At 38.5% G+C, this 24,847-nt stretch overlaps 1 protein-coding gene across 1 annotated transcript in view; it reads right to left on the bottom strand.

The window, feature by feature from the left end:
- Positions 1 to 401: 401 nt before the first annotated feature.
- Positions 402 to 24,847, bottom strand: part of gypc (glycophorin C (Gerbich blood group)) — a 52,723-nt gene continuing 28,277 nt past the window's right edge. The window contains exons 3-5 of the mRNA XM_066685846.1: positions 10,428 to 10,460; positions 5,925 to 5,963; positions 402 to 4,028 (exon numbers count right to left, since the gene is read on the bottom strand). Of these exons, the coding sequence (XP_066541943.1) occupies positions 3,832 to 4,028; positions 5,925 to 5,963; positions 10,428 to 10,460 (269 nt within the window). The 3' untranslated portion in view covers positions 402 to 3,831. The remainder of the gene's footprint in view (positions 4,029 to 5,924; positions 5,964 to 10,427; positions 10,461 to 24,847) is intronic.

The raw sequence follows: 24,847 nt of genomic DNA, 5'->3' as shown, positions 1-24,847 counted from the left end.
TGTACCTGTTTTCATCTGAGGTTAATCACGAAGGTGTCAGCTTCGCTTAGTGTAGCTGAAGTGATGGCAGGTAACCCAGACACTCAACAGGCATGGAAGGCCTTTCATTTTCTTTTTTTTAACTTAAGTTTGCCATTAAAAACCGAAAGCAATGAATATCTTTGATGGCGAGTTTCTATTAATCAAGGGGAGCTGAAGTGAGAAGGGACAGAGGTCAGCAGGGTGAAATGTGAGCTTTAGCTTTCGGCATATTTTCAAGCCTTTATCCTTGAGGCCATGAATTAATCATTAGGGAAAAATATACCCCCGCCTCATGGTGTCTTATTTATGTGTGTATCAGAAACATTCATCAAAACCATGGTCTCTGGAAGGTGCGAAATGAGCATTTGAATTTAATAATGGTTAAGTTCCCATAAAAAAAAACAAAACACAATATTTCACATGACAGGTATGACATCAGTATTATATGAGCTACATCGTGGCTTGCTATGGTAATCAATTGGGAGTGAAGCTACAGCAGTGGCCAGAAATGCATGAAATATGCTGTATAGTTTTTCAAGGGTTCTTTATTAGTTATGGTTATATTTTGAGTCATAGGCTTTATGTAGAACCATTTGCATGAGCTAATTGTTCTTCAGTATGTTACAGTAGAAGAATCATTTTTGGTGCTGTTTATAACTATGTTCACATATTCACTTTATCAACCTGAAAGACCATTTTATTGTCCAGAAGGTTATATGTAGAACTTTCTCCATAGTTTTAAATAGAATTAGAATTTTAACTTTATTGGCCACTGTGCTTGCACTCAGGATATTTTTCTTCACACATAACCCGATCTGTGCAGTGAAACACACATTTACACACAATAGTGTACACACAGTAGGGGCAGTGAGCATACGTGCCCAGAGCAGTGGGCAACCCTAGCCACTGCACCTGGGGAGCTGTTTAGGGTTAGGTGCCTTTCTCAAGGGCACTTCAGTCATGACCTGTCTGCTCGGGGGATCAAACCGCCAACCTTCTGGTTACAAGTCCAGTTCCCTAACCACCAGTTTTAGTGTGTATATGTAAATATCTAAAGCCGGTAATATATATATTTTTTCAATATTTTTAACAAATCATGCTGACCTAAAATCAGTTCACCTACAAAATGCATTCATTCATAGCTACTCATAACAGAACGCGACTCCAAACCTTCACAACTCCAAAATGAAGTTCAAATCCAAATTGACTATGTTTATAAAACCCAAAGATCATCAAAGCAACACCACTCTTTACACAGCAAATGGCATTGGCCTGCCCCAGGCAACCGCAATAGGCACTTACAACACTCTATTTACAAACAGTTGTATATTTAATATGTTACATATTATATATATGTAACAGTATATATATATATATATATATATATATATATATATGTAATAGTATATTTTATATGTCAATATGCATTTATCAAGAAACATGTAATTACACTGGGAAATTTACTTTTGTGATAACTTAAGCTAGATTATTGTACTCAATGGTTACATGGTTATTACATGTTGAGGTAATGTGTAATTACACAAATTACACTCAATGTAAAGTGGGACCTGTAAAGGCACACATGAATTGCATTGGCACTTTTGAATCTATCACTTAGAGCATGATCCATTAAAGGTTATAAGAAGTTTATTAACAATGTATAATGCATCTGAAATAAACATGATGTCATCTTTGGTTATGGAGGAGTTGATTGTCAGCATGGTTATAAACAACAGCTATAAATGGAAATTAATTTCCATAAATTGCATATACTGTAAAGCTCCAGTTCTATGGCTGGTGTATACTGTATGTTATATACAGTGCATTCTTTATATGATTAGAAAAAATCACATTCATTAAAACTGTACTCCAGCACATTGTATTTGAAATGAAACAGTGGCTGTTGAGGTTAAAGTGTCTGCTCTAATTTATGGGCATGGACATACTGGAATGACCTTTTGTACAGTTTTATGAGATCATAAGTCACTGGACAGTTGGCTGCTCAGTTGGTTCTTGAGTAACTAGGTGTCAGTGCATCATTTCAAGATTAAAAAAAAATAGTTTGGATTTGCTTCAAGACTTTTGCATATTGGCATTTGCTTCCGGAGCGGCAATGTAAAGTGTAAAGCAGGTTTTGTGAGGCTGGGAATAAATAATCAGAATATCAGCAATACCAGAGAAAGAAAAAAACATGATTCCCAATGTGATTTAGGATGAATTTTGTAAAAGGGTTGGGTTTCCAAATGTATCTTAGCACAAGGTTGATACTTGAACGGTAAAGCAAGCGTCACACGTCTCTCTGTCATTTAAGATGATTTTAACACTTAGTTGCTTTTGGGAATCTGCACCTAGTTCCAATCAAATATTTAAGAACTGTCCAAAACTGAGGAGATGTGTCCCATTTCCACAACAATGGCAGTGGACATACTGCTAAATAAATTAATGTCCAGACAATGATTTTTCTTTTTCTTTTTTTTTTCTTTTTTTTTCTTTTTTTTGGGTCATTGCCTGCCTTGCTACCCCTTATAAACAAACCCCAAAACTCAAACCCTAGAATTTAGAAGCATTCCCAAGAAATGCCAGTGATTGCATGACTTCCTCCTCCTTTCCCTCTTTAATAGATGCACAGGATCATTCACAGTGGTTTCCATGAAATATGGCATTAGAGAGGAGCATATTCTGTAAAATTTCAATACACTGTTTCTGTTTCTCAAAACTGTATTCAACTATGCAATTACTAGGTAATTAATATGTAATTACATTGGAACGGCACAAATAAGCGAAGGTATCTCAATTAAATTAACCATTAATCTCAAATGCAGTGTGCTGGGGTGCAAAGAGACAAAGAACATAGTGGTATCACCCACAGGGTACAAATATATGCCGAAACATTTGTGGACACCGCTTATAATTTCTGAACTGATGATTTTGAACACCCTTATGCAACAACTCTACCTGAGCCCAATGTCACAATGCTACATTTTGGATAGAAGAGTAATAATAATCCCTTCAGGCACTAGGCTCTGGAATAATGGAGTTTATCCAATACTTAGATGCATTAGAGTGTTTGTGATCCATAACTAATCATAAACTTATGCAGTTGTAACAGAATGCCATCAAATTTTGCAGAACTTTTCCAACATTGAAATGCAGTCTAATGCTTTCCCAGAAGGGTATAAGGTGTTATATGTGCAAAAAGATGCAAACTGCTTATTAATATTTTATATGTCATGTTTTATTAGCATGTGTCCAAAATCTTTTGGCTATATATTGTACCAATACTTAAGAATTCTCATTTTTTTGTTTTAATACAACTCAGCATGATGTCCTATGAGCAATGAATGAAAAAAGGATTTAGTATTTTCGTATTTGCATACAAAAATATTGAACCTCCTTTTGCCATGATGCTAGCGTGCAGTGCGTTTTCTTTTTGGCTTTCCGTCATGCTCCAGCGTCCTGCGGTGCTATTTGACAGTCATTTCATGCTTTGGCTCTTCGGTGCAGTGCTCTTCACACTCGTATGGATGATTCATGTCAAATGCAGGCAGGTCGTCACTTTGTTGCAATCCTTTCTTTATATATAAAAAAAAAAAATATGAAGCCCACCTAATGGTTATTTCCTTCCACCAGGTCCATACAAAAACACATTGTCAGTATCTCGATATGTAAAATTGTAGGAATGCAGGCATCAATTGATATCAGGACACTGTTGAAATCCTTCAGTAAATAAAGCAGATGTTTTTAAGCTGACCATGCCTTCGGATCTTTAAACCCAGGCTCTAAATAAAGAGGCCTTGACACAAGTGTGAATCATATGAAGTATTCCTTCTTGCTCTCATCCATGGCATCCTGCAGCACTGGGTCATTGCGGAGGGCAGCATCGGCGGTCTCTGCAGAGTCTGTTCCTTTGGCCTCATTGGTGTGGTAGGTGCCCTTGTAGCGGTACATGTAGCGGAGGATGACCACAATCAGGCAGAGGAAGACAAGGATCACCACTGCTATGACAGCTATAATGAGAGGAAACAATCAGCAAGGCTATTATGTCTTTGTGATTTGTTATTACTAGCATTATTTCATAACTGAAATTAAAATAATCTTATTGTATGCATAAATGCTTTGAAGTACAGGAGAATATGGCAGGAAGGTTTGATGCTTATGATATATGCATTTCAGTGGTCAGTAAGTATATACTCCCCTTGTTCTGATTAGCATCATTGAACTTGATGTACAACATTTGTATAACCAAGGTTTAAGAGAATGTTTCCCGTGATTAGATTTTTTGTAATTAATTACCCAGAAGCCTGGGTCATAGGATATGTTACGTGGTCAATCATTTTTCTGCTGAAATTATATAGTCATCCACTGTTTCTACTGTTATTAAGTATATTAATAGTATATTTGTCTACTTTTGCTGCAGCACCATCACCTACTCTTCCATCAAAACATTTGTTGGCATTTAGCACAGAGTTGGCTTAAGGCTCATGCACAGACCATTCTATGCTTATCTATACAGATTACACAAGGTGCATATGCACAACCGAACAGCTAGGTCCACATTGTGTCCACCTTAAAGTACATAAGGGCAGAAGTTGTAAGGAGTATCAAAAGTTACTGGTCACCTTCTATAACTTTCCTCATGGAAACAACTTTTAGAATATGTGACAAATCTCTTACTCAGGCAGAAGAGTTTTTTTTTGTTTGTTTTTGTTCTTTGGGTTTTGGCACCTGGACGTGACCTATGAGTTTCTTCATCAAAGAGTGACAGTGTGTTATAGCGAATCTTGGACTAGCCTGTTATAAAACCTCTTAAACTCCCCAATCTGGAGCATTCTGAACAAGCAGCTATGTTCAGTAAACACACACATCTTCACTGTAAGGACAAAATTTGGATCTTCTTTTTTCTTGTTTTTAAATTTTTGACTATAATTTGAAAACACCAGCTGTAATAGTCTGATGAAAATGGAACAAAATGACCTGGATCCAAGCTAAGCAGTTATTTATTTCGTCAACAGTACCCATCAAAAGTTTGGACACATCTTATTAGTCATTGGTGGAATAGGGCTATTCACTGTCTAGAACTGTGTACCTCTGCACAATCCAAGTTATGGTCTCAGACACAGTAAGAAGGTAAGCAGTTCTACAAATTAACTCTTGTCCAGGCCACAGCTGTTCAGTGAAAACCACTCCAGGTGTCAACTTCATGAAGCTGACGGAGAGAATACTGCATAATTACATGTGTGTTCCTTCATAGTTTTAAAGTCTTCCATATCTATTTATAATGTAGAAAATAATAAAAAGCATAGAAAAACTATTGATTGAGAAGATGTCCAAACTTTTGACTGGTACTCTACATTGACAATATGTGTAAAATGGCCCAAAACAAACAAAGAAACCCTCCCTGAATGGGTGTGTCAAAACTTGACGCATACTGTATATCTCCAAAATATTTGTATACATTTTTCCAACTTATCATTACCTTAAATGGTCAATTGGTCAATAATGAATATTAGATTGAGCATTTAATATGATGACAGTGTCTTTGCTAGATATTGTGGTACTAGTTTGGCAAATTTAAATATGCTTGTGTTCAGTTTGCAAAGGTCTTCGAAAACTTGAAAACCAGCCTCTTGAAATGAGAGAAATGGAACATTAAATTAATCAAAATATTTGTTCATAAAGAGATTTAAAATTATAAGTGTTAGTCTCTAATAATGCTGGTATTAATGAAACATAGCACTGATATTTGTTGTCTTCTCTTCAGTTGCTCATTAATGCTTATTAACAAAACAAAACTAAGCAAATTATGCTGACTTATATAAAGAAATCATTATTACTGCTTTTTGTTTTGGCATTATCAGTTGTCATTTATGGTTATTACATATTTAATTTTTAATATGACTTACCGCCAATTATAGCTGTGTAAAATCCATCATCTGAATCTTCTGAAATATATAAAATAATAATAATTATTAGCAATGAACCAACAGTGACTGTGTAAAATCAGGCTTCACAACATCTGCTTAACAGAACATTGTAAACAATTTAATGTATAATATGTGTCTTATTGTTATAAATAATGTTTTTGTTATTGTTGTAATGTTATTGTTATAAATAGCCATGTTTATGTCTTGTGCTACAAGCATGTAAACATGAAATTCCTAGCTAGTATGTATTAAGAACACAAAATGTGTATATATATATATATATATATATATATATATATATATATATAGAGAGAGAGAGAGAGAGAGAGAGAGAGAGAGAGAGAGAGAATGAAAACAACAACAATCATTTAACTCTGTTTGTTGTAGAGGTCATTTTCAGCTCATCACTTTGTTGAACATAATGTCATAAATGGCTAATAGTGTTGTAGTGAAAAAATAGCGCTGCCTACATTCTACATGATATACAAACAGGATGAGCTGGTGGTCATTTTACATCAATCTCAGCTTCTTATGTCAACAACGTGAGCGGGAACAATAACAGGAGCTCTACGAACTATGTTGCTTCTGTACATATACTTTGTTTATGTAGGGTTAGAGCTGTTTTGATTACAGTTGTAATTCTAGAGAATTTTAAAGGTGGCACCATAATGAGGCTATAGCTTCCACTGTTTTAGACATACCTACATTGTTTACATTGAATATGTAAAGTCAGAGACAGTAGCTCTGTCTCTGATCCAATAGTGCCAGCACAACACATACACAACACTACAGACCATTTTAGTGTCACTACAGTGCTGAGAATGATCCTACACCCAAATCATACCTGGTCTTTGATGGTGCTTTTAGGGTCCTGACCTTTGTTAGCTCCATTTCACCCTGTTTTCAAAGTATGCACAATTACAGATGGACTTCTGTCTGTAATTTTAGAATTACTAAGTGCACATAAATGGTCAATGGAGCTAACAAAATGCACAATGTTTTATAGAAACAAGGTCATTTGAACATTTTGGATGATCAGTGTGTATGTAAATTAGGCCAAAATCTAGTAATCTACATAATGTTAGTGTTCCTGCTGTGTTTTTCTTTCCAAACTGATCCCACCCCCACCATTCCCTAAGAAAATGTCCCACTCTCCGTGTCCTAACCCCTATTAAATATTTACCTTCCCCCTGACTTTGTTATTATAACCCAGGTAAATCTTTCAGAAGGCTTTTGTTTTTACAGACAGCTGTCTCCACGGCGCCGTGCCTCATTGTCTCGTCACCGTGGGGACAAAAAGCTCGTTAAAGGAGGCGATTGAAGATAATCATGAATTATTGCACCGGGAACATCTGCCCGCCTCCACTCGACTTTCTCTGAAGGACAAACGGGAGGATCTCCCTCACTCTTCCAAATGGGACGGGACGGGATGCGACCAGGCCTCAGAACCCCACTCCCTTCCTCAACCTCCCAGCATGCTTTAATTCCTTAAAATAGTCGTTTGGCCAAAAATGAAATTCATGGCATTCATATAAAACATAATTAGTATTTCTCTCTCTCTCTCTCTCTCTCTCTCTCTCTCTTGCTCTCTCTCTCTCTGTCTTTTTGAGTAGATTAAAGACAGTTGTTCTATTTAGAACAATGCATATGCTTTAATGTTTCTTTATATGGTGAAATATTTTTTGTGAGTAATGAAATATTTGTTCTTTCTTTATAGCAGCAAAAAGATTCTTCTATTCTTACAATGTCCAGCTTGTAACAGAATACTCATTATTTGTGCTCTATAGATCCTTTTTCAAAAAGGTTCTACTTACAACCATATACACAAGTTTTCATTAGTCTGAAGAACAAGTTAACCATGCAAGCAGTTGGTTCTAATATAAATAATAATAATAATAATATAATATAATATAATATATATATAAAATATAATATATATATATATATATATATATATATATATATATATATATATATATATATATATATATATATATATATAATATAAAATATAAATAAATATAATATAAATGTAATAATAATAACTCTTGAAGTATCATTTAAGAGTCAGATCTTGGCATTTTTAGTGTTTATAAATTGATAATTAAAGTTCTACAGGGCTTAACTGATTATTGAAATCTCCTACTCTAACTATAACCCAATGTAAAGTTTAAAGTCAGTAACTTTGTCCCATTGAACGATCATTAAATCCTTTTGTGATCCAAAATAAGTACTCAGAAAATGATTAATACACGTGTACTGCAGATAGTTTATATTTATATTCTGATTGCTTCAAGTATACACTAGTGGTGCTGTTTAACTAAATCTACAATGTATTGGTTATGTATGTGAATAATATTATCATAGCATTGGTGGGGAAAGAAAATCCTGCTGCTTCTGGATATTAGCAGCATAGCGTTAGGTTTAAGGTTAGTGTTAAAGGCAATTTTTCACGTAGCGCACACATCACGAATGAACACAAATACATTCACAATGGGTGAACTACATTACATATACGATATAGAAATGAATTTTTGGTTGAATATGTTATAATATGAGTCCAATCTATCAAATTAGCAAAAACAAAATGGGACTGAATAGCTATGTTGCACTTTGTTCTAGTTGAAGTTGTTTGTCAGTGAACAAGTTGTGCTCCAAAGAAGGGTCCCCTACACTGGGGCGGCCATGTTTTCAAATAGGTCTCTGATGAATCCAGACCATTTCAAGTTTCATCATAAAGGGGAATCATTGCAGAAATTACATACTGCCTTTGTCAAATTGAGTTCATGTAATTTTAAATGCTTAGAGAACAGGATGTAATATAACGTGTAATATTTCATTTCTTAAGTGCTTAATAAGACGGAGACTCAGAGTCTGAGCTGTGTAATAGTAGTTATATGATGTTTAATTTAAAATTATTCACTACCAACTCTGTCACCACTTTATGTAATATACTGACATATAGTTCTGCATCTCTACATCATGCCATTAAAGTTTAAAGAGTAAATAAAAGTTTATGGGATGACCACCTGCTTAGATTTTAAGGAGGACATGAACGACTAGCTAGAATGTCTGGAGTTTAAGGTGCAAAATACGGTGTGGAGTAATACAGAATCGATCAAAAGCCAGTGCCCCCACACACCTCGAGATGTGGAAGATTATGGCCGCCTCATTAATGGCTAATCACCCGTAACCTAGAGCTGCAGCGACTGTCGTTAAAAGCTCATCAGGCTGCAGTGTTTACAGTGTGGTCATACTCTACACAATTAAAGCCACATTACTGAACATGACCAGGAGAGAGAGAGAGGGAGAGAAAGAGAGAGAGAGGAGACACCACAGCAGGCAGGCAGCATTTACTTGGTGGTGTTGAGAACATAGCAGATCTGAACTGAACTCTAATTCTCACTTCATTAGAAACATGTGGAACCCCGCCGGGGCCTGGTGTCAGAAGGAAATGTACTTTTAGAGGGAACTATTTGCAGTTTGTGTGCAGGTTTTTTTTAACTTTATTATCTTATTAACTGTCTTAATCCATTCGCCCAAATTAAAAGTCTCTTTCTTGTTTTCACAACATGCTGTTTTATTTGTGGCTACAGTTTAACTCATAACCCAGTTTATAAATTGTTCTCATTTTATTTACATTAATAAGAGGCTAAAGACATTACTTAAAAGTAGTATATAATCCTGCTTCTGTAAGTTTCTTAAGAATGAGTGCATTTTTTTAGGATAAGAAGATTTTTTAAAAAGTTTTATGCTACGTTTTGTTAAGTTATGCATTATTATTTTGGTTCAGAAATTTTCCTCACTGGCTTAGAAGTGTTTTCTTTTTTCTTTTTTTTGTCACTGTGTCAAATCCATTTGAGAGATTTTCCCTCATGGAAGTGGAGTTTTAATTGGCTGCTTACGTGGAATGGAATTATGCATCAAGGTCTGTGGAAGTTGTACTCCCTGCTAGCTGGGGATCCGAGTTTGAGTGTTTAGTTTGTTTCTTGTGGATTAATAACTGTAAAACATCCATGAGTTGGAGAAAGGCACAGTAAGTATTTCATATTTTTACTTGAGTGCTCTTTGTGTTTTCCTTGTACAGAATTGTATTCTTTTAGAGAGTACTGAGGAACTGGAGTACATTTCTTAAATAATGATATCGAGTACAGTACAGTGAATTAATGAAGACATTTTATTGTGGGTGTCTACACACCCACTGTGACTTAACTAAACTTCAGATTCCCCAACTCTTTAATGGCAGCAAGCTACAGTACTGTATTCACAAGCGTATCTCGACAGGAACAGCCCCAAAAAGGCTGAGCTTTGGTAGATAAATACATAAAACATCGCAGACTACATTTCTCCCTCTTGTTTTGGAAGGTAGTAGGACCCAGAGATGCGCTGAGTTTGGTCTCTGGGTTCTTGTTAAAGTGAATGATACACCAGCAGGAAGTGGGAAGGCGAGTCCCAGGCGTCTAGTACAAGCTCGAAACTTACCCACAATGACTTCCCCGGTGCCTGAGACTGTACCTGGAGAAGACAGAAACACAAACATAGTGTTAGCCCAGCACTTGGAGGACAAAAGCAAGCGTTTTTCATCTCTCATGCTTTTTGTCCTTCGCCAGGCAAATGTTTCCTTCGCCTGGGAACTGCTCACAGCACACGATGTGTACCTCGCTCGCAAAAAACAAGGAGAAAAACCCCGTCTTGTGATTTGAATGAAAAATGTACTCTTCCTTCATATTCACTCATGCTCGTGTGGAAGGAGGCCGCTGGGTTTTGCTAGGCCTGTCTGATTATTTAATCGCTCCATGCGCTTATGCAACTTTAATGAAAAGAGAAATTCTGAAATGGTGGCAAACACTAGAAAGTATTTTATGTTAAGATACTCTTCATACCTTGGGCAATTGCTCACTTGTTACACTATATGCTCAAACATTTTTGGATGCCTGCTTATTCAAGATTCTTTAACCCTTCTGAAATCAAGGGTGTTTATCGTTAGCTTGTCTTCTCTTTGCTTTAGTCATTATGTCTACACTTCTGAAAACATTGGGGAAACATGGGATTGTACAAGCTGTTGTGATATTGCACCTCTTCTGATGTCAAGTGCTGAGACTTTAGGATTGTCCCGCCCCCTCATGAGTCTCTCCAAACACAGCACTAGACCTGCGTTTATGTGAAAGCATAATGAGATTAAATATGAGATTAAATCAGGTAAATAAAACATAATAAATGCAGAGAAATGAGCACTAATTAAATATGTTAAAAATGAGAATGGTGAAGAAAGAGAACTGAAAAAAATGGGTAAAACCCCAAGCTTCTGCTCTTTGCTGCTGTGTAATCAGGTTGGGGTGAACAGCATTTGGCTCATTATCATATAAAGAACAGGTGCTCAACCTGATCATGTTGAACAGCGCTGTGGTACTTGATCCTTGTGGTAGTTTCACATATGCATGTCACTGATGTTCCATTTTAAAAACTATGCTCGCCTGTGGAAAAGTGGTAGAATATGTTCCCTTTAATGGTGTATCCTTACAGCACTAACAAGCACTTGTCAGATTTGATTGAGGGTTACTTGCCAGACTAACACTGAACAGGGGGGTGGAAACCAGGGAAAACCAGACCCCCTGACTGAAATCGTCTCTTGATGATTGGCATTTGATAGTGTTCCATATGATCACTCCAGCATATGAGGTCAGTTTTTATTTCAGAAACCTGCCATTTTTCCTTAGATTTCATCCTTATAAATGTGATATATTCCATATGTTCCTCTATTCCCCAAGACTGAATTTCAAAATGGAATTGTCCTTGAGTGCAGCATCAATTCAGGAGTTAACACCACTTTTCAAAATGGCCTTGTGCTGCCTCTGGCACGCCGGGATCGCTCAGGAAGGCCCAAATCCCTGCTAAATTTGCCGAGCAAACACCAGGGAGCCTGTCTGGCCCGAAGGCGTCCCCTCGTTAGCCTCGTTAGCGAGATCCGCTAGCTGCCACGACACACAGGAGAGGACATCTGCACGGCTCGCTCGGATCTGAAGACGGTGGATTTTGTCCTTTTTTTTTTTTTTTCCCTCAAACTGCTGCTGCTGTGGAACCCAAAGGGTCCGAGCTGACAGCACGTCTATAGGGGGCCAAAGGCGTCTGGATGCCAGCGAACATTAGAGCTGCCGGCCCTCCAGCTCTCCATCCTTTCTCCCTCTTGCTTTCGCACATTTTTGCTGCCACCATACACACACACACATATGCATGGACACACACCCAGGGGAAGAGCCAACCCAAGGGCAGGGCTTTCGCTTTCATCACCTTCCCAGAAGTGGAGCTAATCTCGCCCAAAGCTGGCTTTTTGAAGAGCGCTGGTAATTGTCTCCCGACAGGGAGGACCAGCTGATCTCAGAGCCAAAATAACGGATTCCAGATCCCTTCAGTACTTGGGCGGAGGGAAGGCACGCCGGTTGATATTTGCTTGAATTAAGGCTGACTTTCCCTTTGTCGCCTTGCTGTGTGGCTTTTTTCAGAAGCGTTTCATTAGACACAAAAAAACCTGCTTCTCCACACTTCAGACGTTCTGTCCCTCTCCCCGGCAGCCAATTTAAAGCAGTCTTGTGGCTAACATCAGATATTCAGAACAAACACACAGCTGTGTCTATGATCTTGGCACTGTTGGGACTCCTCCGGTTTTATTCCGGGATCATTTTACTCAGGGAATCATAGAATGTCTTGTTAACATACTATACAGATTTATAAATGCTTTATAATGTGCTTGTTACATGGCATATTCAAAACATAATGTCTGAAATAAGCTTGTACAGTCACATATGATTAGCTCTAATTACTTACATATCAATGTAAAACAAGACTTCATGGGCTTTTTTATTACTTTCCGACAAGTGAACACAGTTCTGGGGTGTTAATGAAACATGTAGAACACGCTTTGGTCAAAATACCACAAGGATCCAACTAGGGTTGGGAGGTATAACAATAATACCGTATACCGTGGTATTTTAAATATGTGGATGGTATCTCAAAATGAGGGCGGTATTTATGACACGTGTGTGGTGTGTCAAATTTCTGTTCTGTCTTAAAGTCAGTTAAAATGTTCATGTGCATTTAAGAGAGCCACAGGGAGGGGGCGCTGTGGGAGCTCAATGACTGCTGATGTCACTGTCTGAAAAGGGGTGGAGAAAAGCACAAGCCCAGTAGCCCACCACAGTTGTAAATTTAGTGCAGAGTTTGGGTTAAAAGGTAGAGGAAGAAAGCTGTAAACAAACAAAATACTCAGAAAATCCTTCACTTGACTTTGTGCTCACAGGTATATGGCTTTATCCTCTAAATATGTGTGTTTTGAGGCTCAGTTTGCTGAAAAATTCTGCTGTGATGTGCTAAACCACAAGTGCCTGTTAGTGCCAGCTGTGCTTCTAAAAAGTGTACACCATCTTATTTCGCTTATTTTTAACTTTTCTGTCCCTTCAGCACTAGCTGCTGAAATTTGTTCTCTCAGAAACGGGTTTCTATTGTCAACATGTGTCGATGTGTACTCTCGGGATGTGTTTAGCTAAATTCACTCAACTTTATGCTCACAGATATAAGGCTCAGTGCAGCTTGACAGAGCAACCCCCCTCACGGTAATACCGTAAAACCTGATAATATTTTGAGATGGTATAACAGTATGAAAAATGTGGACACCGCCCATCCCTAGATCCAACAGCACAGCAGTGATCTCCCCCTTGTCTAAACAGCCCTGTTCAGAACGACCTGTTTCAGTGCCTGTTCTTTTAAATCATAATAAGCACAGCTAGGTTCAGCACTAGGTTTTTAGCAATTCTCATTTTTTGTCATTCTTTTTTTTAAATTTTGTATTTAATCAGTATGTTTATTTTGCTCCACTCTATTTATTTATTTATTTATGTTCACATTTAGCCTTGTCTTTGCACTCTCATATAAACATGGGTTCAGCACTGTGATTAGAGAGGCTCAGACAAAGAGGTGGGACAATCCTGAAGTCTCTGTACCTTGTTTTCACAGCGTGTGTGTTGGTGTGCTCCAGAGACCCAAATGAAAGGGCACAAGCAGTGAACAAATGTCAGTTTTTTCTTTCATAATATGTCTACTTTAAATTTTTTTTAAACTCACTCACCCACTACATTTTTATCACCATCTACATTTATTGGTATAATAACAGCTTTACATTTAGCTAAGTTAAGATTACTAATGATCTTCTCCATGCCAATGATTCTGGTTTACTTTATATTCTTATCCTCTTTGATCTTGATTTGGTACCATATGGTACCATCAGCTTCTTATGGTTTGCCTGGCTAGCATTGGGATCTGTGGCATTCTACCAGTGGTTTGCCTCCTATCTTGCTGACAGGACTCTGTGCAGATGCAGAATTATCGGTCAGTGAGTTCTGCAAGGTTCAGTGTTGGGACCACTCCAATTTTATATTTACTTACTTCCGACATTTTGTTATCCGTCTTCACTGTTATGCTGATGATACCCAGCTTTATGTATCTACAAAACCAACCTCTGTTCTTCCTCCTCATGCTCTTATTGCCTGTCTTCATGATGTACATATATGGATAACTAACAATTATTTAAAACTCAATAGTAGTAAAATGGAGTTACTCATTGTTGGGTCTAAATCTACACTTTCAAAAATCAGTTTTTGTTTATTTTCTATTCCTGGAACTGCTATACCTGTTTCTGTACAGTTCAAGAGCCTGGGTGTCGTTATGGATAGTATGCATTCTTTCTTCAGTCATATAAGCAATGTTTCTCGTATTAATTATTTTCATCTTCGAAATATTTGCTAGGTTTATCTTTGCATTCAGCAGAAGTTTAAGTCAATGAATTGATTACATCACACATTAACTGCTGTAATGCAGTCTTTACTGGCATTCCCAATAAACTTATTCAGCAGCTTCAGGTCATTCAGAACCTCACAGCACGGGTTATTACATGTACTAAGATGACAGAACATGTTACACCGCAATTGATTCAACTCCACTGGCTCCCGGTGTCAATTTTAAAATATCGTTACTGACTTTTAAAGCACTTCATTATCTTTCTCCTGCCTACCTTACAGATCTCCTTCTGATCTATACTCCATCTCTTTCTTTGCGCTCTTCATCAGCAGGCTTTTGACCCTACAAGCCATTAGTCTCACAGTTGGTACCAGGGCCTTCTCCAATACTGCACCAAGCTTTGGAATACACTTCCCCCTGATATCCACGTACTAGATTCACTTACAGAATTTAAAACTGTTCTTAAAACATATCTTTTAAAGCTTACTCATCTTAGTTGAATTTTGTATTGCAGACTAAATTGAGGTTTTAACCTTTAGTTTTGCTATTATTGTTTTTTTTCCCCATTTTACTTACTGTATATTATTGATTCCATGACATGTAAGGCCACCTTGAGTGTCATGAATGTCACCACTAAATATATTATTATTATTGTTATTGTGACATCAACTATACAAGCTCCAAACTATGGAACATAGCTGTATGACATATAATGCCATCAGAATGTCCCCTCATAGCCATAGGTTCTACTACACTCTTAAAAGTTCATTTTTTAAAGAACTCAAGTTTCTGTTTTGCTGTTGTGTTTCCTGTCACTGCAAAATATGCACAAGGCTTCCTTTATTTTTGGATACCCTGATATTTCTACAGGCTCACACAGAGTGCCCTTCAGATCAGGAAGCACTTATTGGATCATTTGGACAGGATAATGGAAAAGCACACTTTATACAGTCAGCCCTCTACATTCACAGTTGGGTTCAAAGGACTCCCACAAATTTGGGAATACTTTCTCCCCCCCCCCAAAAAAAAGCCTTGATTAATAAAGGAAATGTCTATGATTGTGGGGAACTGCAGTTCTCTCTGGTTTGTTTAAGTTCAGAATCTCCATGACTTTTAAGGTGAAACGGTATTTTTGAGCAGAAAAGTGACTGTTGTTTTCATGTGGCTGAAGTTAAACTTGTCTGTAAGCTTTTGAAAAAGCCTGACCATATTTAACACTACAGACTGTACTGCAACTAGAGCAGCTGACAAACGCTCGTAAGCTTTAAATTTTCTTCAATTTCGGAAGAGGTAGGAGCACTGCACTGTGGATCCTTGGTTACAGCTGAAATTTTATGGCACTGTAAATATGCAAAATGCTCCTAGAAATAAAAGATACATGGCATGCTGAAACACAAACATGAGTGAGTCTGTACTGAGAAAGCGGGTGTACATTGCAGTTTGTTAGCAGACTGAAAATATATACAGAAAAATATATTATATATTCATTCATTCAATTAGTCATTTTCTGTAACCACTTCATCCTGTTTAGAGGTCATATTGGGTTCGGACCCTACCTGAGCCTGGGACAGAGCACCTGAGGTGGCGATTGAACCCAAAACCACAGGTAGTGCCTGGAGCTCTGTGACAGATAATTAAAGATAGTTACCTCTATGGTCAAGGACCCAACAGTAGTCATATGAAGGACATTATACAAGTGCTGGGTGTGAATCTAAACCCAAGGACCCTATGGAACAAGAACAAACCCGTGTGCCATATGATCAGCTTCATATCATCAACATAAAGGCTGCTTTGCTCAAACTCATTATATTAAATTGCAAACCCATTAGCTTTAGATTTGTTTCATGGGAGGGTTCCATGTCACCTTGTCATGGGCATAAAATAATAGTCCATGCATGGGCCCACTGGCCATTGGAAGCATCATTAGTATTATCATTAGGACTGTCATTGGTAAATGTCATTAGCACAGCTGGCTGATATTATTATGATATAGTGGCAGCCTAAATTGCACAATAAAATATATCATGTCACAAATTATTTACTCTGATAGAGATTATGACAACATGGATATATGATTTCTGCAAATGGAGAGTTTTCTGAGCAAGGTCAGATTACTATAGAAGCCACTGCGCACACAATTTTCCATCCCACCTTAAAGATGCAGCACCTATGTTCTATGTTTATGAAATGTAGTCCTAGTGGCACCCAATAACAAATTTATGATAATTTATATTCACATATTTTACATATATTTAACTTTTTGGACACCACATTTCTACACAAATGTTTGGATATATAGAATTAAGGAGACCTTAAGATATCTATTGCCGATCAATGGACACCCCATGCATATTCTGCAAATGTTTAGGTTTATGGTCTTTGGACCCTTGCTATGGCGACTCTGTGGAAACCCAATTTTTTTCCACGTATGATTGGGTTTAATATCTCTAAACTCCTCTGAAGTTGCTATGGCTACAACGTTTATGCATATATTTCACACACATGGTTTTGTTTTCAGACTTCAGAACCATAGGTTTGCTACGACCACCCAGTGACCACCCAGGGGCTTTGGACACACTAAGCTTGTCATAGTTACTCAGTGACCAGCTGATATACTCATATATTTTATTTGAAATTGGTTTATTGATGTAGGACATCTGAAAGTCCTAGTGGAACCCAATGAACAATTTATGACCAATTTATATTCACATATTTTACACACACAAGTTTTTGGACACCCTAGAGTTGCACTGACCACCCCATATATAGACTTTGGTCCTTACAATTTCTATTTGAGTTTATAGTCTTTGGATGCCCCTCAATTTGCTGTGACCACCCAATATCCACTCCATTTATAAATTTATTTTACATACATTTTTGGGTTATTTTATTTTGACCCCTTGAATTTGCTGTGGCCACTTAATGACTACCCCATTTATGCATATATTTTATACATATGATTGTGTTTATCAACTTTGGAGTCATAACATTGCTATTGACATACAGTAGCCACCCCAATTTATCACATAATTAATAAATATGCTTTGATTTTATTGACTTTTGACCCTTACAAAATTCTGTGGCAACCCAATGGTCACCCCACCTGCCCACCCTATTTACATACACATTTTTAGATCTATGGAATTCAGACCCTCTACACTTCTCATACTTTCTCAATGTCCACATGAGTTTGCGCATATTGTGTAGGATTTTGTGCTTATGGAATTTGGAACCTGTGCCTGTGATGGCTTCCTCTAGGTCACGCTGCCAAAAAGCAGCCTTTATTAAGTACCCTAACAAGGGCATTAGTGCAGAAATGAGCAACTCAACAGAGTAGTATTCAGGCTTGCTTTGCAGCAAGATGTGCACCACATGATAACAGACTCCCTTGTGCCAGACAATGAGCCCCTAACACCACATATTGCTACACACCATGCCCAAACACACACAGCATAAACAATGACCAACCCCACAGAAAAAACAAGTAACCTTTAATGACCGAAAAACCCAAATATTTAAATTACTGGGGGGGTGGGGTACAGGGGGGTCTGCGGTGCATGCTGGGAGCTCCCCCTTGAGTCTCCAGACCTGCCTAGAGTCCAGCATCACTACAATATACTTATGTATATGACGGTTATTGTCCACTTCATTTATACACACATCTTTTGGTCTTGTAGCCGCTTGTATACATATTTGTATCCATATACATCTTCTATTTTTTTTAGGACCACCATATAAATCAAATTCTTGGATTTATGATTTTTGACCCCCTAAACTTACTATGGATACTCATGTCTACCCCATTTATTACCACTTGATCTTTGGGACTGTGTCCTGAAGGTGACTCTTGGCTCAAAACCTCGAGAGATATTAGCAGGAATCTTTGTGATGTCCCGCTTGTTCATAATGCGTTTACTCTGTGCGTAATTGCAGCGTTGTGAACATTAATACAGTATCGATTTTGCACTTATCTCTGGCCTACAGCATCACAGGGCTGGGGACGTGGTGTATTACAGCAGAAATTACAACGATTTTTAACAGCGTATGATCTGCCACTGTGACTCTATGGCCTGTGCTTTTCGCCGTTAAGAGGTTATCACGATGCTGGATATTGGCCGAGCGAGCGGCGATCGGCGTCCGAGGTCCTTGGGCGAAGTCAGAGGAGATGAAATGTCAGGAGAGGGCATTATATTTCATGTCCAGACAGCCGTCCGGTGAATTAAGAGCGCTTCCGACGTCCGTCAGCTGGTCACTCAGCTGTGGCCCATTGCCTGCGTTAAACTGAGGGTGAAAACTGCCACTAAACGCCTCGCTACACTTCCCATCCTCTCACTCATATCCTCTCTCTTTCTCGCTCTCCCTCCTACACTTATCATTTATTTAACACGCAGAGGGTCCCTTCAGAAGCATTGGGAAAGAAAATGGACAGACACAAGAGCACTCAGGAAAAACAACATGGTGTGGAAATGTGGCTGGCTCTGAAGGGGTGGCTGTTTTTATACTGCATTTATGATGGTACAGTAGCTAGGGAGTATGCATACATTTAGAAAATGTGTCGTTATAACTCTCTCCATTTCTTTGCTTAGATTTTGTGAGGGTGAGGATATGTCCTATCATATATCACCCTCCATTTATTACATTTCCAATTAAAACAGACAAAACTAAACAGAAATGAACCTGCAGAGGTGTTTTTAAACGATTTCAAGTCTGGGCTCCTTCTAATCCCAAAATCGTGTGTGTGTGTGTGTGTGCTGGGCGGGTAGTGTATGGGTATCCTACACTCCTCTAAAAGTTAAATAGTGGAGTTTCTGCTGTGCTAAGCCTGAAGTAGCAATGTCAGAAAATCTATTCTCCATATTACAGGTCAGTGAAGCATCCCAATGATTTTGAAGCTATATTGTTAATGTAAAAATATTACCTAGTGTTCCTCAATTGTTTAAGTGTCAGTGTCAATGTAAAAGACACATGGAATGGATGTGAGCATTTAACATTACATTGTTTGAGACAGATGTATTCATTTACATATCGTCGCCGTCCAGTGACAGAATGTTTTTCAATGGACAGTGTAATAGCAGAAATATGCCTTTAGAATACAGTCAAATTTTCTGCTTTTATTCTATTTATGTCCTTAATTTTCTGTATATTTGTTCATATACTTACAGCAGAATATGCACCAGCTAATCTGGATTGATGGCTTAGGAGTCCCTTATTGCCAACCATTGTCATTCATTCGCTAAAGTATGATGAAATTGCACGTCATTACCAGAGTCCGAGGTCATCTGACAGTGCCCTTCTAGTGCCGCCTTAAATGGAACATTTTAAACCCACACAGAACCCCCAACCCCCTCCAGCCCATTCAGCGTAAGCAGAGCAGAACCTCAGTGAATAGCAAGAGAAGGTACTCGACAGTCCCACTAGATGAAGCCATTGCTAATGACTATAATGGAAATAGATGATAGCCTTTGGGGGGTGGGGGAGGGTCTGGGATTCTAATAAAGCTCTAACCATCCACGCAAATGTTCAGCCACAGTTAATCAACACATTTTAATTAGGTACATTTTTCATTGCCACAGTGCAGCCAGGGCTCTTCAGAGCCAGAGGAAAAGGGGCAAGAGTAATCCCACTGCGTTGTTGTGTCCAGAGAAAATGTGATGGTGGTACGGCAGTATTTGCCCAAGACAGGGTCCATTCAGACGGTGATTTGAAAGATGGAGCGTCCTCTGAGAAAAGACAGCCTTTCAGACAGGGCCATCTCTAGAAGAAAAAATATTTAGCTACCAGTTATTTACTACTGTCGCAACGAGACATTCCACTTCCAGAGTGGTCGGACAATGGTCCCTTGTGGAATGGTGTAAACGCCCACTGTACATCAGTCCATTATTGTAGCGAGGCTGACTTACAGCCTTACTGTCTCACAGGCTATATTGCTAGATTCCTATATAACATAGAGGTTTTTATGTGCATTTATTAACCCCTCACCCCCTCACACACATACACACCCTTCCCCCTCCAACACCCAACCAACCATTTTTACTATCGCCATTTTCTATCAAACATGGAAGCAGCAGCCCCTGTATTTCTCAACCCTGCCAATGTGACTGCAGAAACGAAGACCGATCCTATCAGAAAATTGGTGCTTGAGGGAGCTGGTGTCAAGGCTAGAGGACGTAGGATGGGCTGTCTGGGGGCTTGGACAGGCGTGGCATGAAAATCCTGGAACAAGAGCTGATATGGTCACTTCTTGAATTTTTCACTCTTAATTATTGGCCATTTTCAAAAGGATTCTAAATGGGTAGGTAGTCGGGATTTTAAACTTCCAACACTCAACAGATAAATACAATAATTGGTGTCTTGTCCTGTCCATAGCAATTGATTTTTCACCAACTACACTCTGGCCAATAGCAGCACAGTTACTACCTTTATTTAGAAGAACTGTTAAGATGTGTGGCTGCAGTGGAAAATGATAAACAACTCTTGTTGATTAGCTTAATAGAACGTGATTGGCAACAAAAAATATGGGGGTGCTCGGTTCCAGTGTTGCTTTAGCTAAATTCAGCAGCAGAATCATGATTTACTCACTGTTTACAGCAGGTTCAGATCAGAGTGATGTATGATACACATGTGGATACAATGTTGACTTCTGTCTGTAAAATTTGGAGTAAGGTCCTGCTGAGTTTGTGAACAGCCGAGTAAAGTAGACAACACAACTCAACCCCTCTGGCCACAGCCCCAGAAAACACAGAGATGGAGCACCTTCCTGGTTTAATTTTCCATGTCAAATCAATGACATACATAAATACTTCTTTGGTACATACATAGGTTCTTTGGTGCTTTATCCAATGCAACATTGCATTTTCTGCTTATTTATTTTTTGACTTATTTATTTATTTGTACCAAGGGAGGGGGGCTGTACTTTAATTTCGTAGTGCAAGTGTACAATGTGCAATGGCAATGAAAGAGTCATTCATTCATTCATTCATTCACTGAGGACAGTGTTAATGTTCTAAGAGACCCGACCAGCACCAATGCACAATAAAACTTTATTTGAGGCTCTGTGCTCTTTCTGGAGCTACTTTAGCTATCACAGTTTGTACTCTACAACTTTAGAAGCAGCTTCTGTTACTCCTTTAACCTTAGAATCCCCCATATGGCTGTTTTTGAGCAGTAAAGCACATTGTCTAACTTCCAACATGTTTTCTTTGCATAAGAGGAAGCCTCCACCATTAAATCCAGCTTCTGCGGTTAACCAAATATTACTTCATTGACTTTTACAGAGGCTCAATACCCAGTTTAGTCAGGATGCATATCACTGAATTAAAGATGCCCTCGCTTCTTGCTTTTTACATCAACTCCATAAGCTCAGCTGCAATGAAGGAACTGGTGAAAAGCCGGGTGGCATTAATAGTTAAGGCCTTTTAGAATAGAGTGGTACTGTGGAAAGATGCCTCAAATGTCTCCACTCCTCCAGTGTTCAAGCTTGGTCTGGCTTGGTCTGTGTAAATTAGCTCAGACTTTATAACATCTGTTTATGTGAAAGTGCACCAATGCCGGTGCCAAGAACTGACCCTGGGAGGAAAGTTACCTCTGTGAAAGTGAGTGATGCTTAATTTCAATTTGGCGTCCTCAGCTTATAACCCACTTTTGAAGTGTCAATCAAATCCAGGGCGAAAATTGAAAATCAAATATGAAATATGCTGTCTGTTGATTCTGAATCATACTATTGCGCCGGTTTACATCATGCGACATAGAAAAGAGCTCTCAAGGCCTCCATAGCAACCTTGTGGCTGTCCTAAATAGGGCAGCTATGGGGAGGGGTTTTGAAACGGCACAACTGCACAGGTGCAAAGGGTACATCGTGGCCAAAGATGTCAGCTGTGATTATGGCTCTGAATTCTCAGCTGCGATGAAGTGAGGGGTGGAAGGAGGGGGGGCTCCAGATAGAGTACTAACTGAGAGGCAGAACAGGAAAGAGGAGAGAGAGAGAGGGGAAAAATAAGGGTAACAGCACTTACAACCTCACCTTATTTCTCTCGGAGACAAATTAATAGAGGGCTGGAAGAGGACATGGAGAGGGAGTGAGAGTGGTGAGATTTTGTGAAGCGGTAGGGGCGGTGGAGGAGGAGAGACGGACAAAGTGGTGCTTGGAAGGAAAGGATATACTGTTATGAGGGTGTGGAGAGTGGGCCAAGAAGGAGAGAGATCTCCAGCAAGGGCAGAAAAAGGCCACACTTTGGCTGTTTCTTGTTTATGGGGAGGGCAGTAATAACATGTGCAAGGCACTTGCTCCTTTTGCTGGGGGGCTTTATAACCTTCTTGCCAGTGTGTGGCCCAGTTCCAAAGTCCATATATGTCTATGGCTTACTTACTTATGGACACATTTGTGTATTTCTCAAACCTGTCCACAGATACACTAGTAATAACTATCCCCCTAGTTGTCATTCCATTGTCTAACCCTATCTGAATCAACTGATGTAGGTGACTCTGTTGAGCTGCTAGTAAGCAATGAGGGGTCTCTCTTATCATATTTATATTGTTGGCCCAGATATGTTAAAATGACTTTAAAAAAAATTAAGGAAACCTTTTGCCTAAAAACAAAAATAAGTTTAGTGTGTAATGAAAATTTGTGTTGGAGTAACTTAAAAGTAGTTTTAAAAGCAAGCTGATTTACCATTTCTTGTTTTGTTATCTTGATATTGAGTTCAAATAAATAATGATCAATATTAACGTCTGATTTATTTTTTCAAATTTAATAAAGTTCTATTATAATACTGTAACCGCAGGATAATGAGACCGAGTCAAAACTGTGATAACCTCTTAACGGCAACCTTTATTGAACCCTTAAAAGGGCACACAGAAAAGAAAGCAAGGAAAAAAACAGCAATCTTAGCTTGGTTTGTTGCAGGAATTAGGTTCACCCCATGAACCCCTGCAAAACATCATACCTTGCTACACAAAAAAAAAAACAAACAACAACAGTAAACTCCTCAAAATAACCCCTAAACTAATTGACGTGTGCCCGCAGAGCATGCTGGGAGTTTCCCCTCAGCAACACCACAATACTAAAACAAAACTCAAATGGCCATAGGTTACCAAATAAAGGCTAAAACAAACAGCTTCTGAAAGTTTTACTTGACTCACAAACTGCAAGCTGAAAAATTGGAGGGCTTGTATGTTAAAATAATTATAATTAAAAAAAAAAGCTTTATCTCTATAGTTTCCCTTACACAGACACACACACACACACACACACACACACACACACACACATATATATATATGTATATATATAAAAGTTTTTTTCTTTATTAAATTTAAAATTAAAATATGTAATAATTGAGTGTCCTTACAAAGCTTAAATAATTGATGTATATTTTATTTAAAGATGATAGGGAAATTAGAGACATAGAGAGTGGGGTTTGGATAGAAAGGAAGGGTTTGAGAGTGGGAGTGATGTCTCCAGCAGAGGCCAGAAAGAGGCCACACCTTGCCTGTTTCTTGTTTATGTGGGAAGAGAGCTGTAATAACACATGTGCTAACCTCCCTCTTTCCTCTGTGCTAGCTCATTACACAGCATCTCAGCTATGTGGCAGGCCAGCCCTCCTTCACTGATCTATCCTCCTCCTCAGTTCTCGCTGCTCCTTTCATAGGCCTTATTAGGAGGGAAATGACATTCTTCATCTTAAAGGCCTTTAGATGCTGCAATATCTGTGGATGTCAATAAACAAATTGTATAATACACTATTGGTGCTTTTTCACTGCATGGTACTTACACCAGTCAGATTTTTGTTTGCTTTTCTAATACACAAATTTGGTACTTGGAACCCAGAACCAGGTATGTTTCAAGACCTGCCCAGTGATGGTTCCAAGCAAGCTGAGTAGGGACTAAATTGTGATGAGTGCTGATTGGTCAGAGAGGATTGTTACTCTACACAACAAAATGCAGATTTCCTGCCCAAAAAAGCCATTTGCAAAATCTGCAAGCTACAGAGCTTTCAAACTCTCCTTGGATCAGTGGCTGACTAAAAAATCTAGTGAGAGCTGAACAGTGCAACAAGGATAAAAAAAACCTGCTGATCTGTCTGAACTGATCTGTGGCTAAGCTGTGTGAAAACCCA

This window comes from Hoplias malabaricus, chromosome 12 (assembly GCF_029633855.1).
Source record: "Hoplias malabaricus isolate fHopMal1 chromosome 12, fHopMal1.hap1, whole genome shotgun sequence".
NCBI classification, from domain to species: Eukaryota; Metazoa; Chordata; class Actinopteri; order Characiformes; family Erythrinidae; genus Hoplias; species Hoplias malabaricus.
Note: the sequence above shows the minus strand (reverse complement) of the source record. Positions and strands in the feature narration are given on the sequence as shown.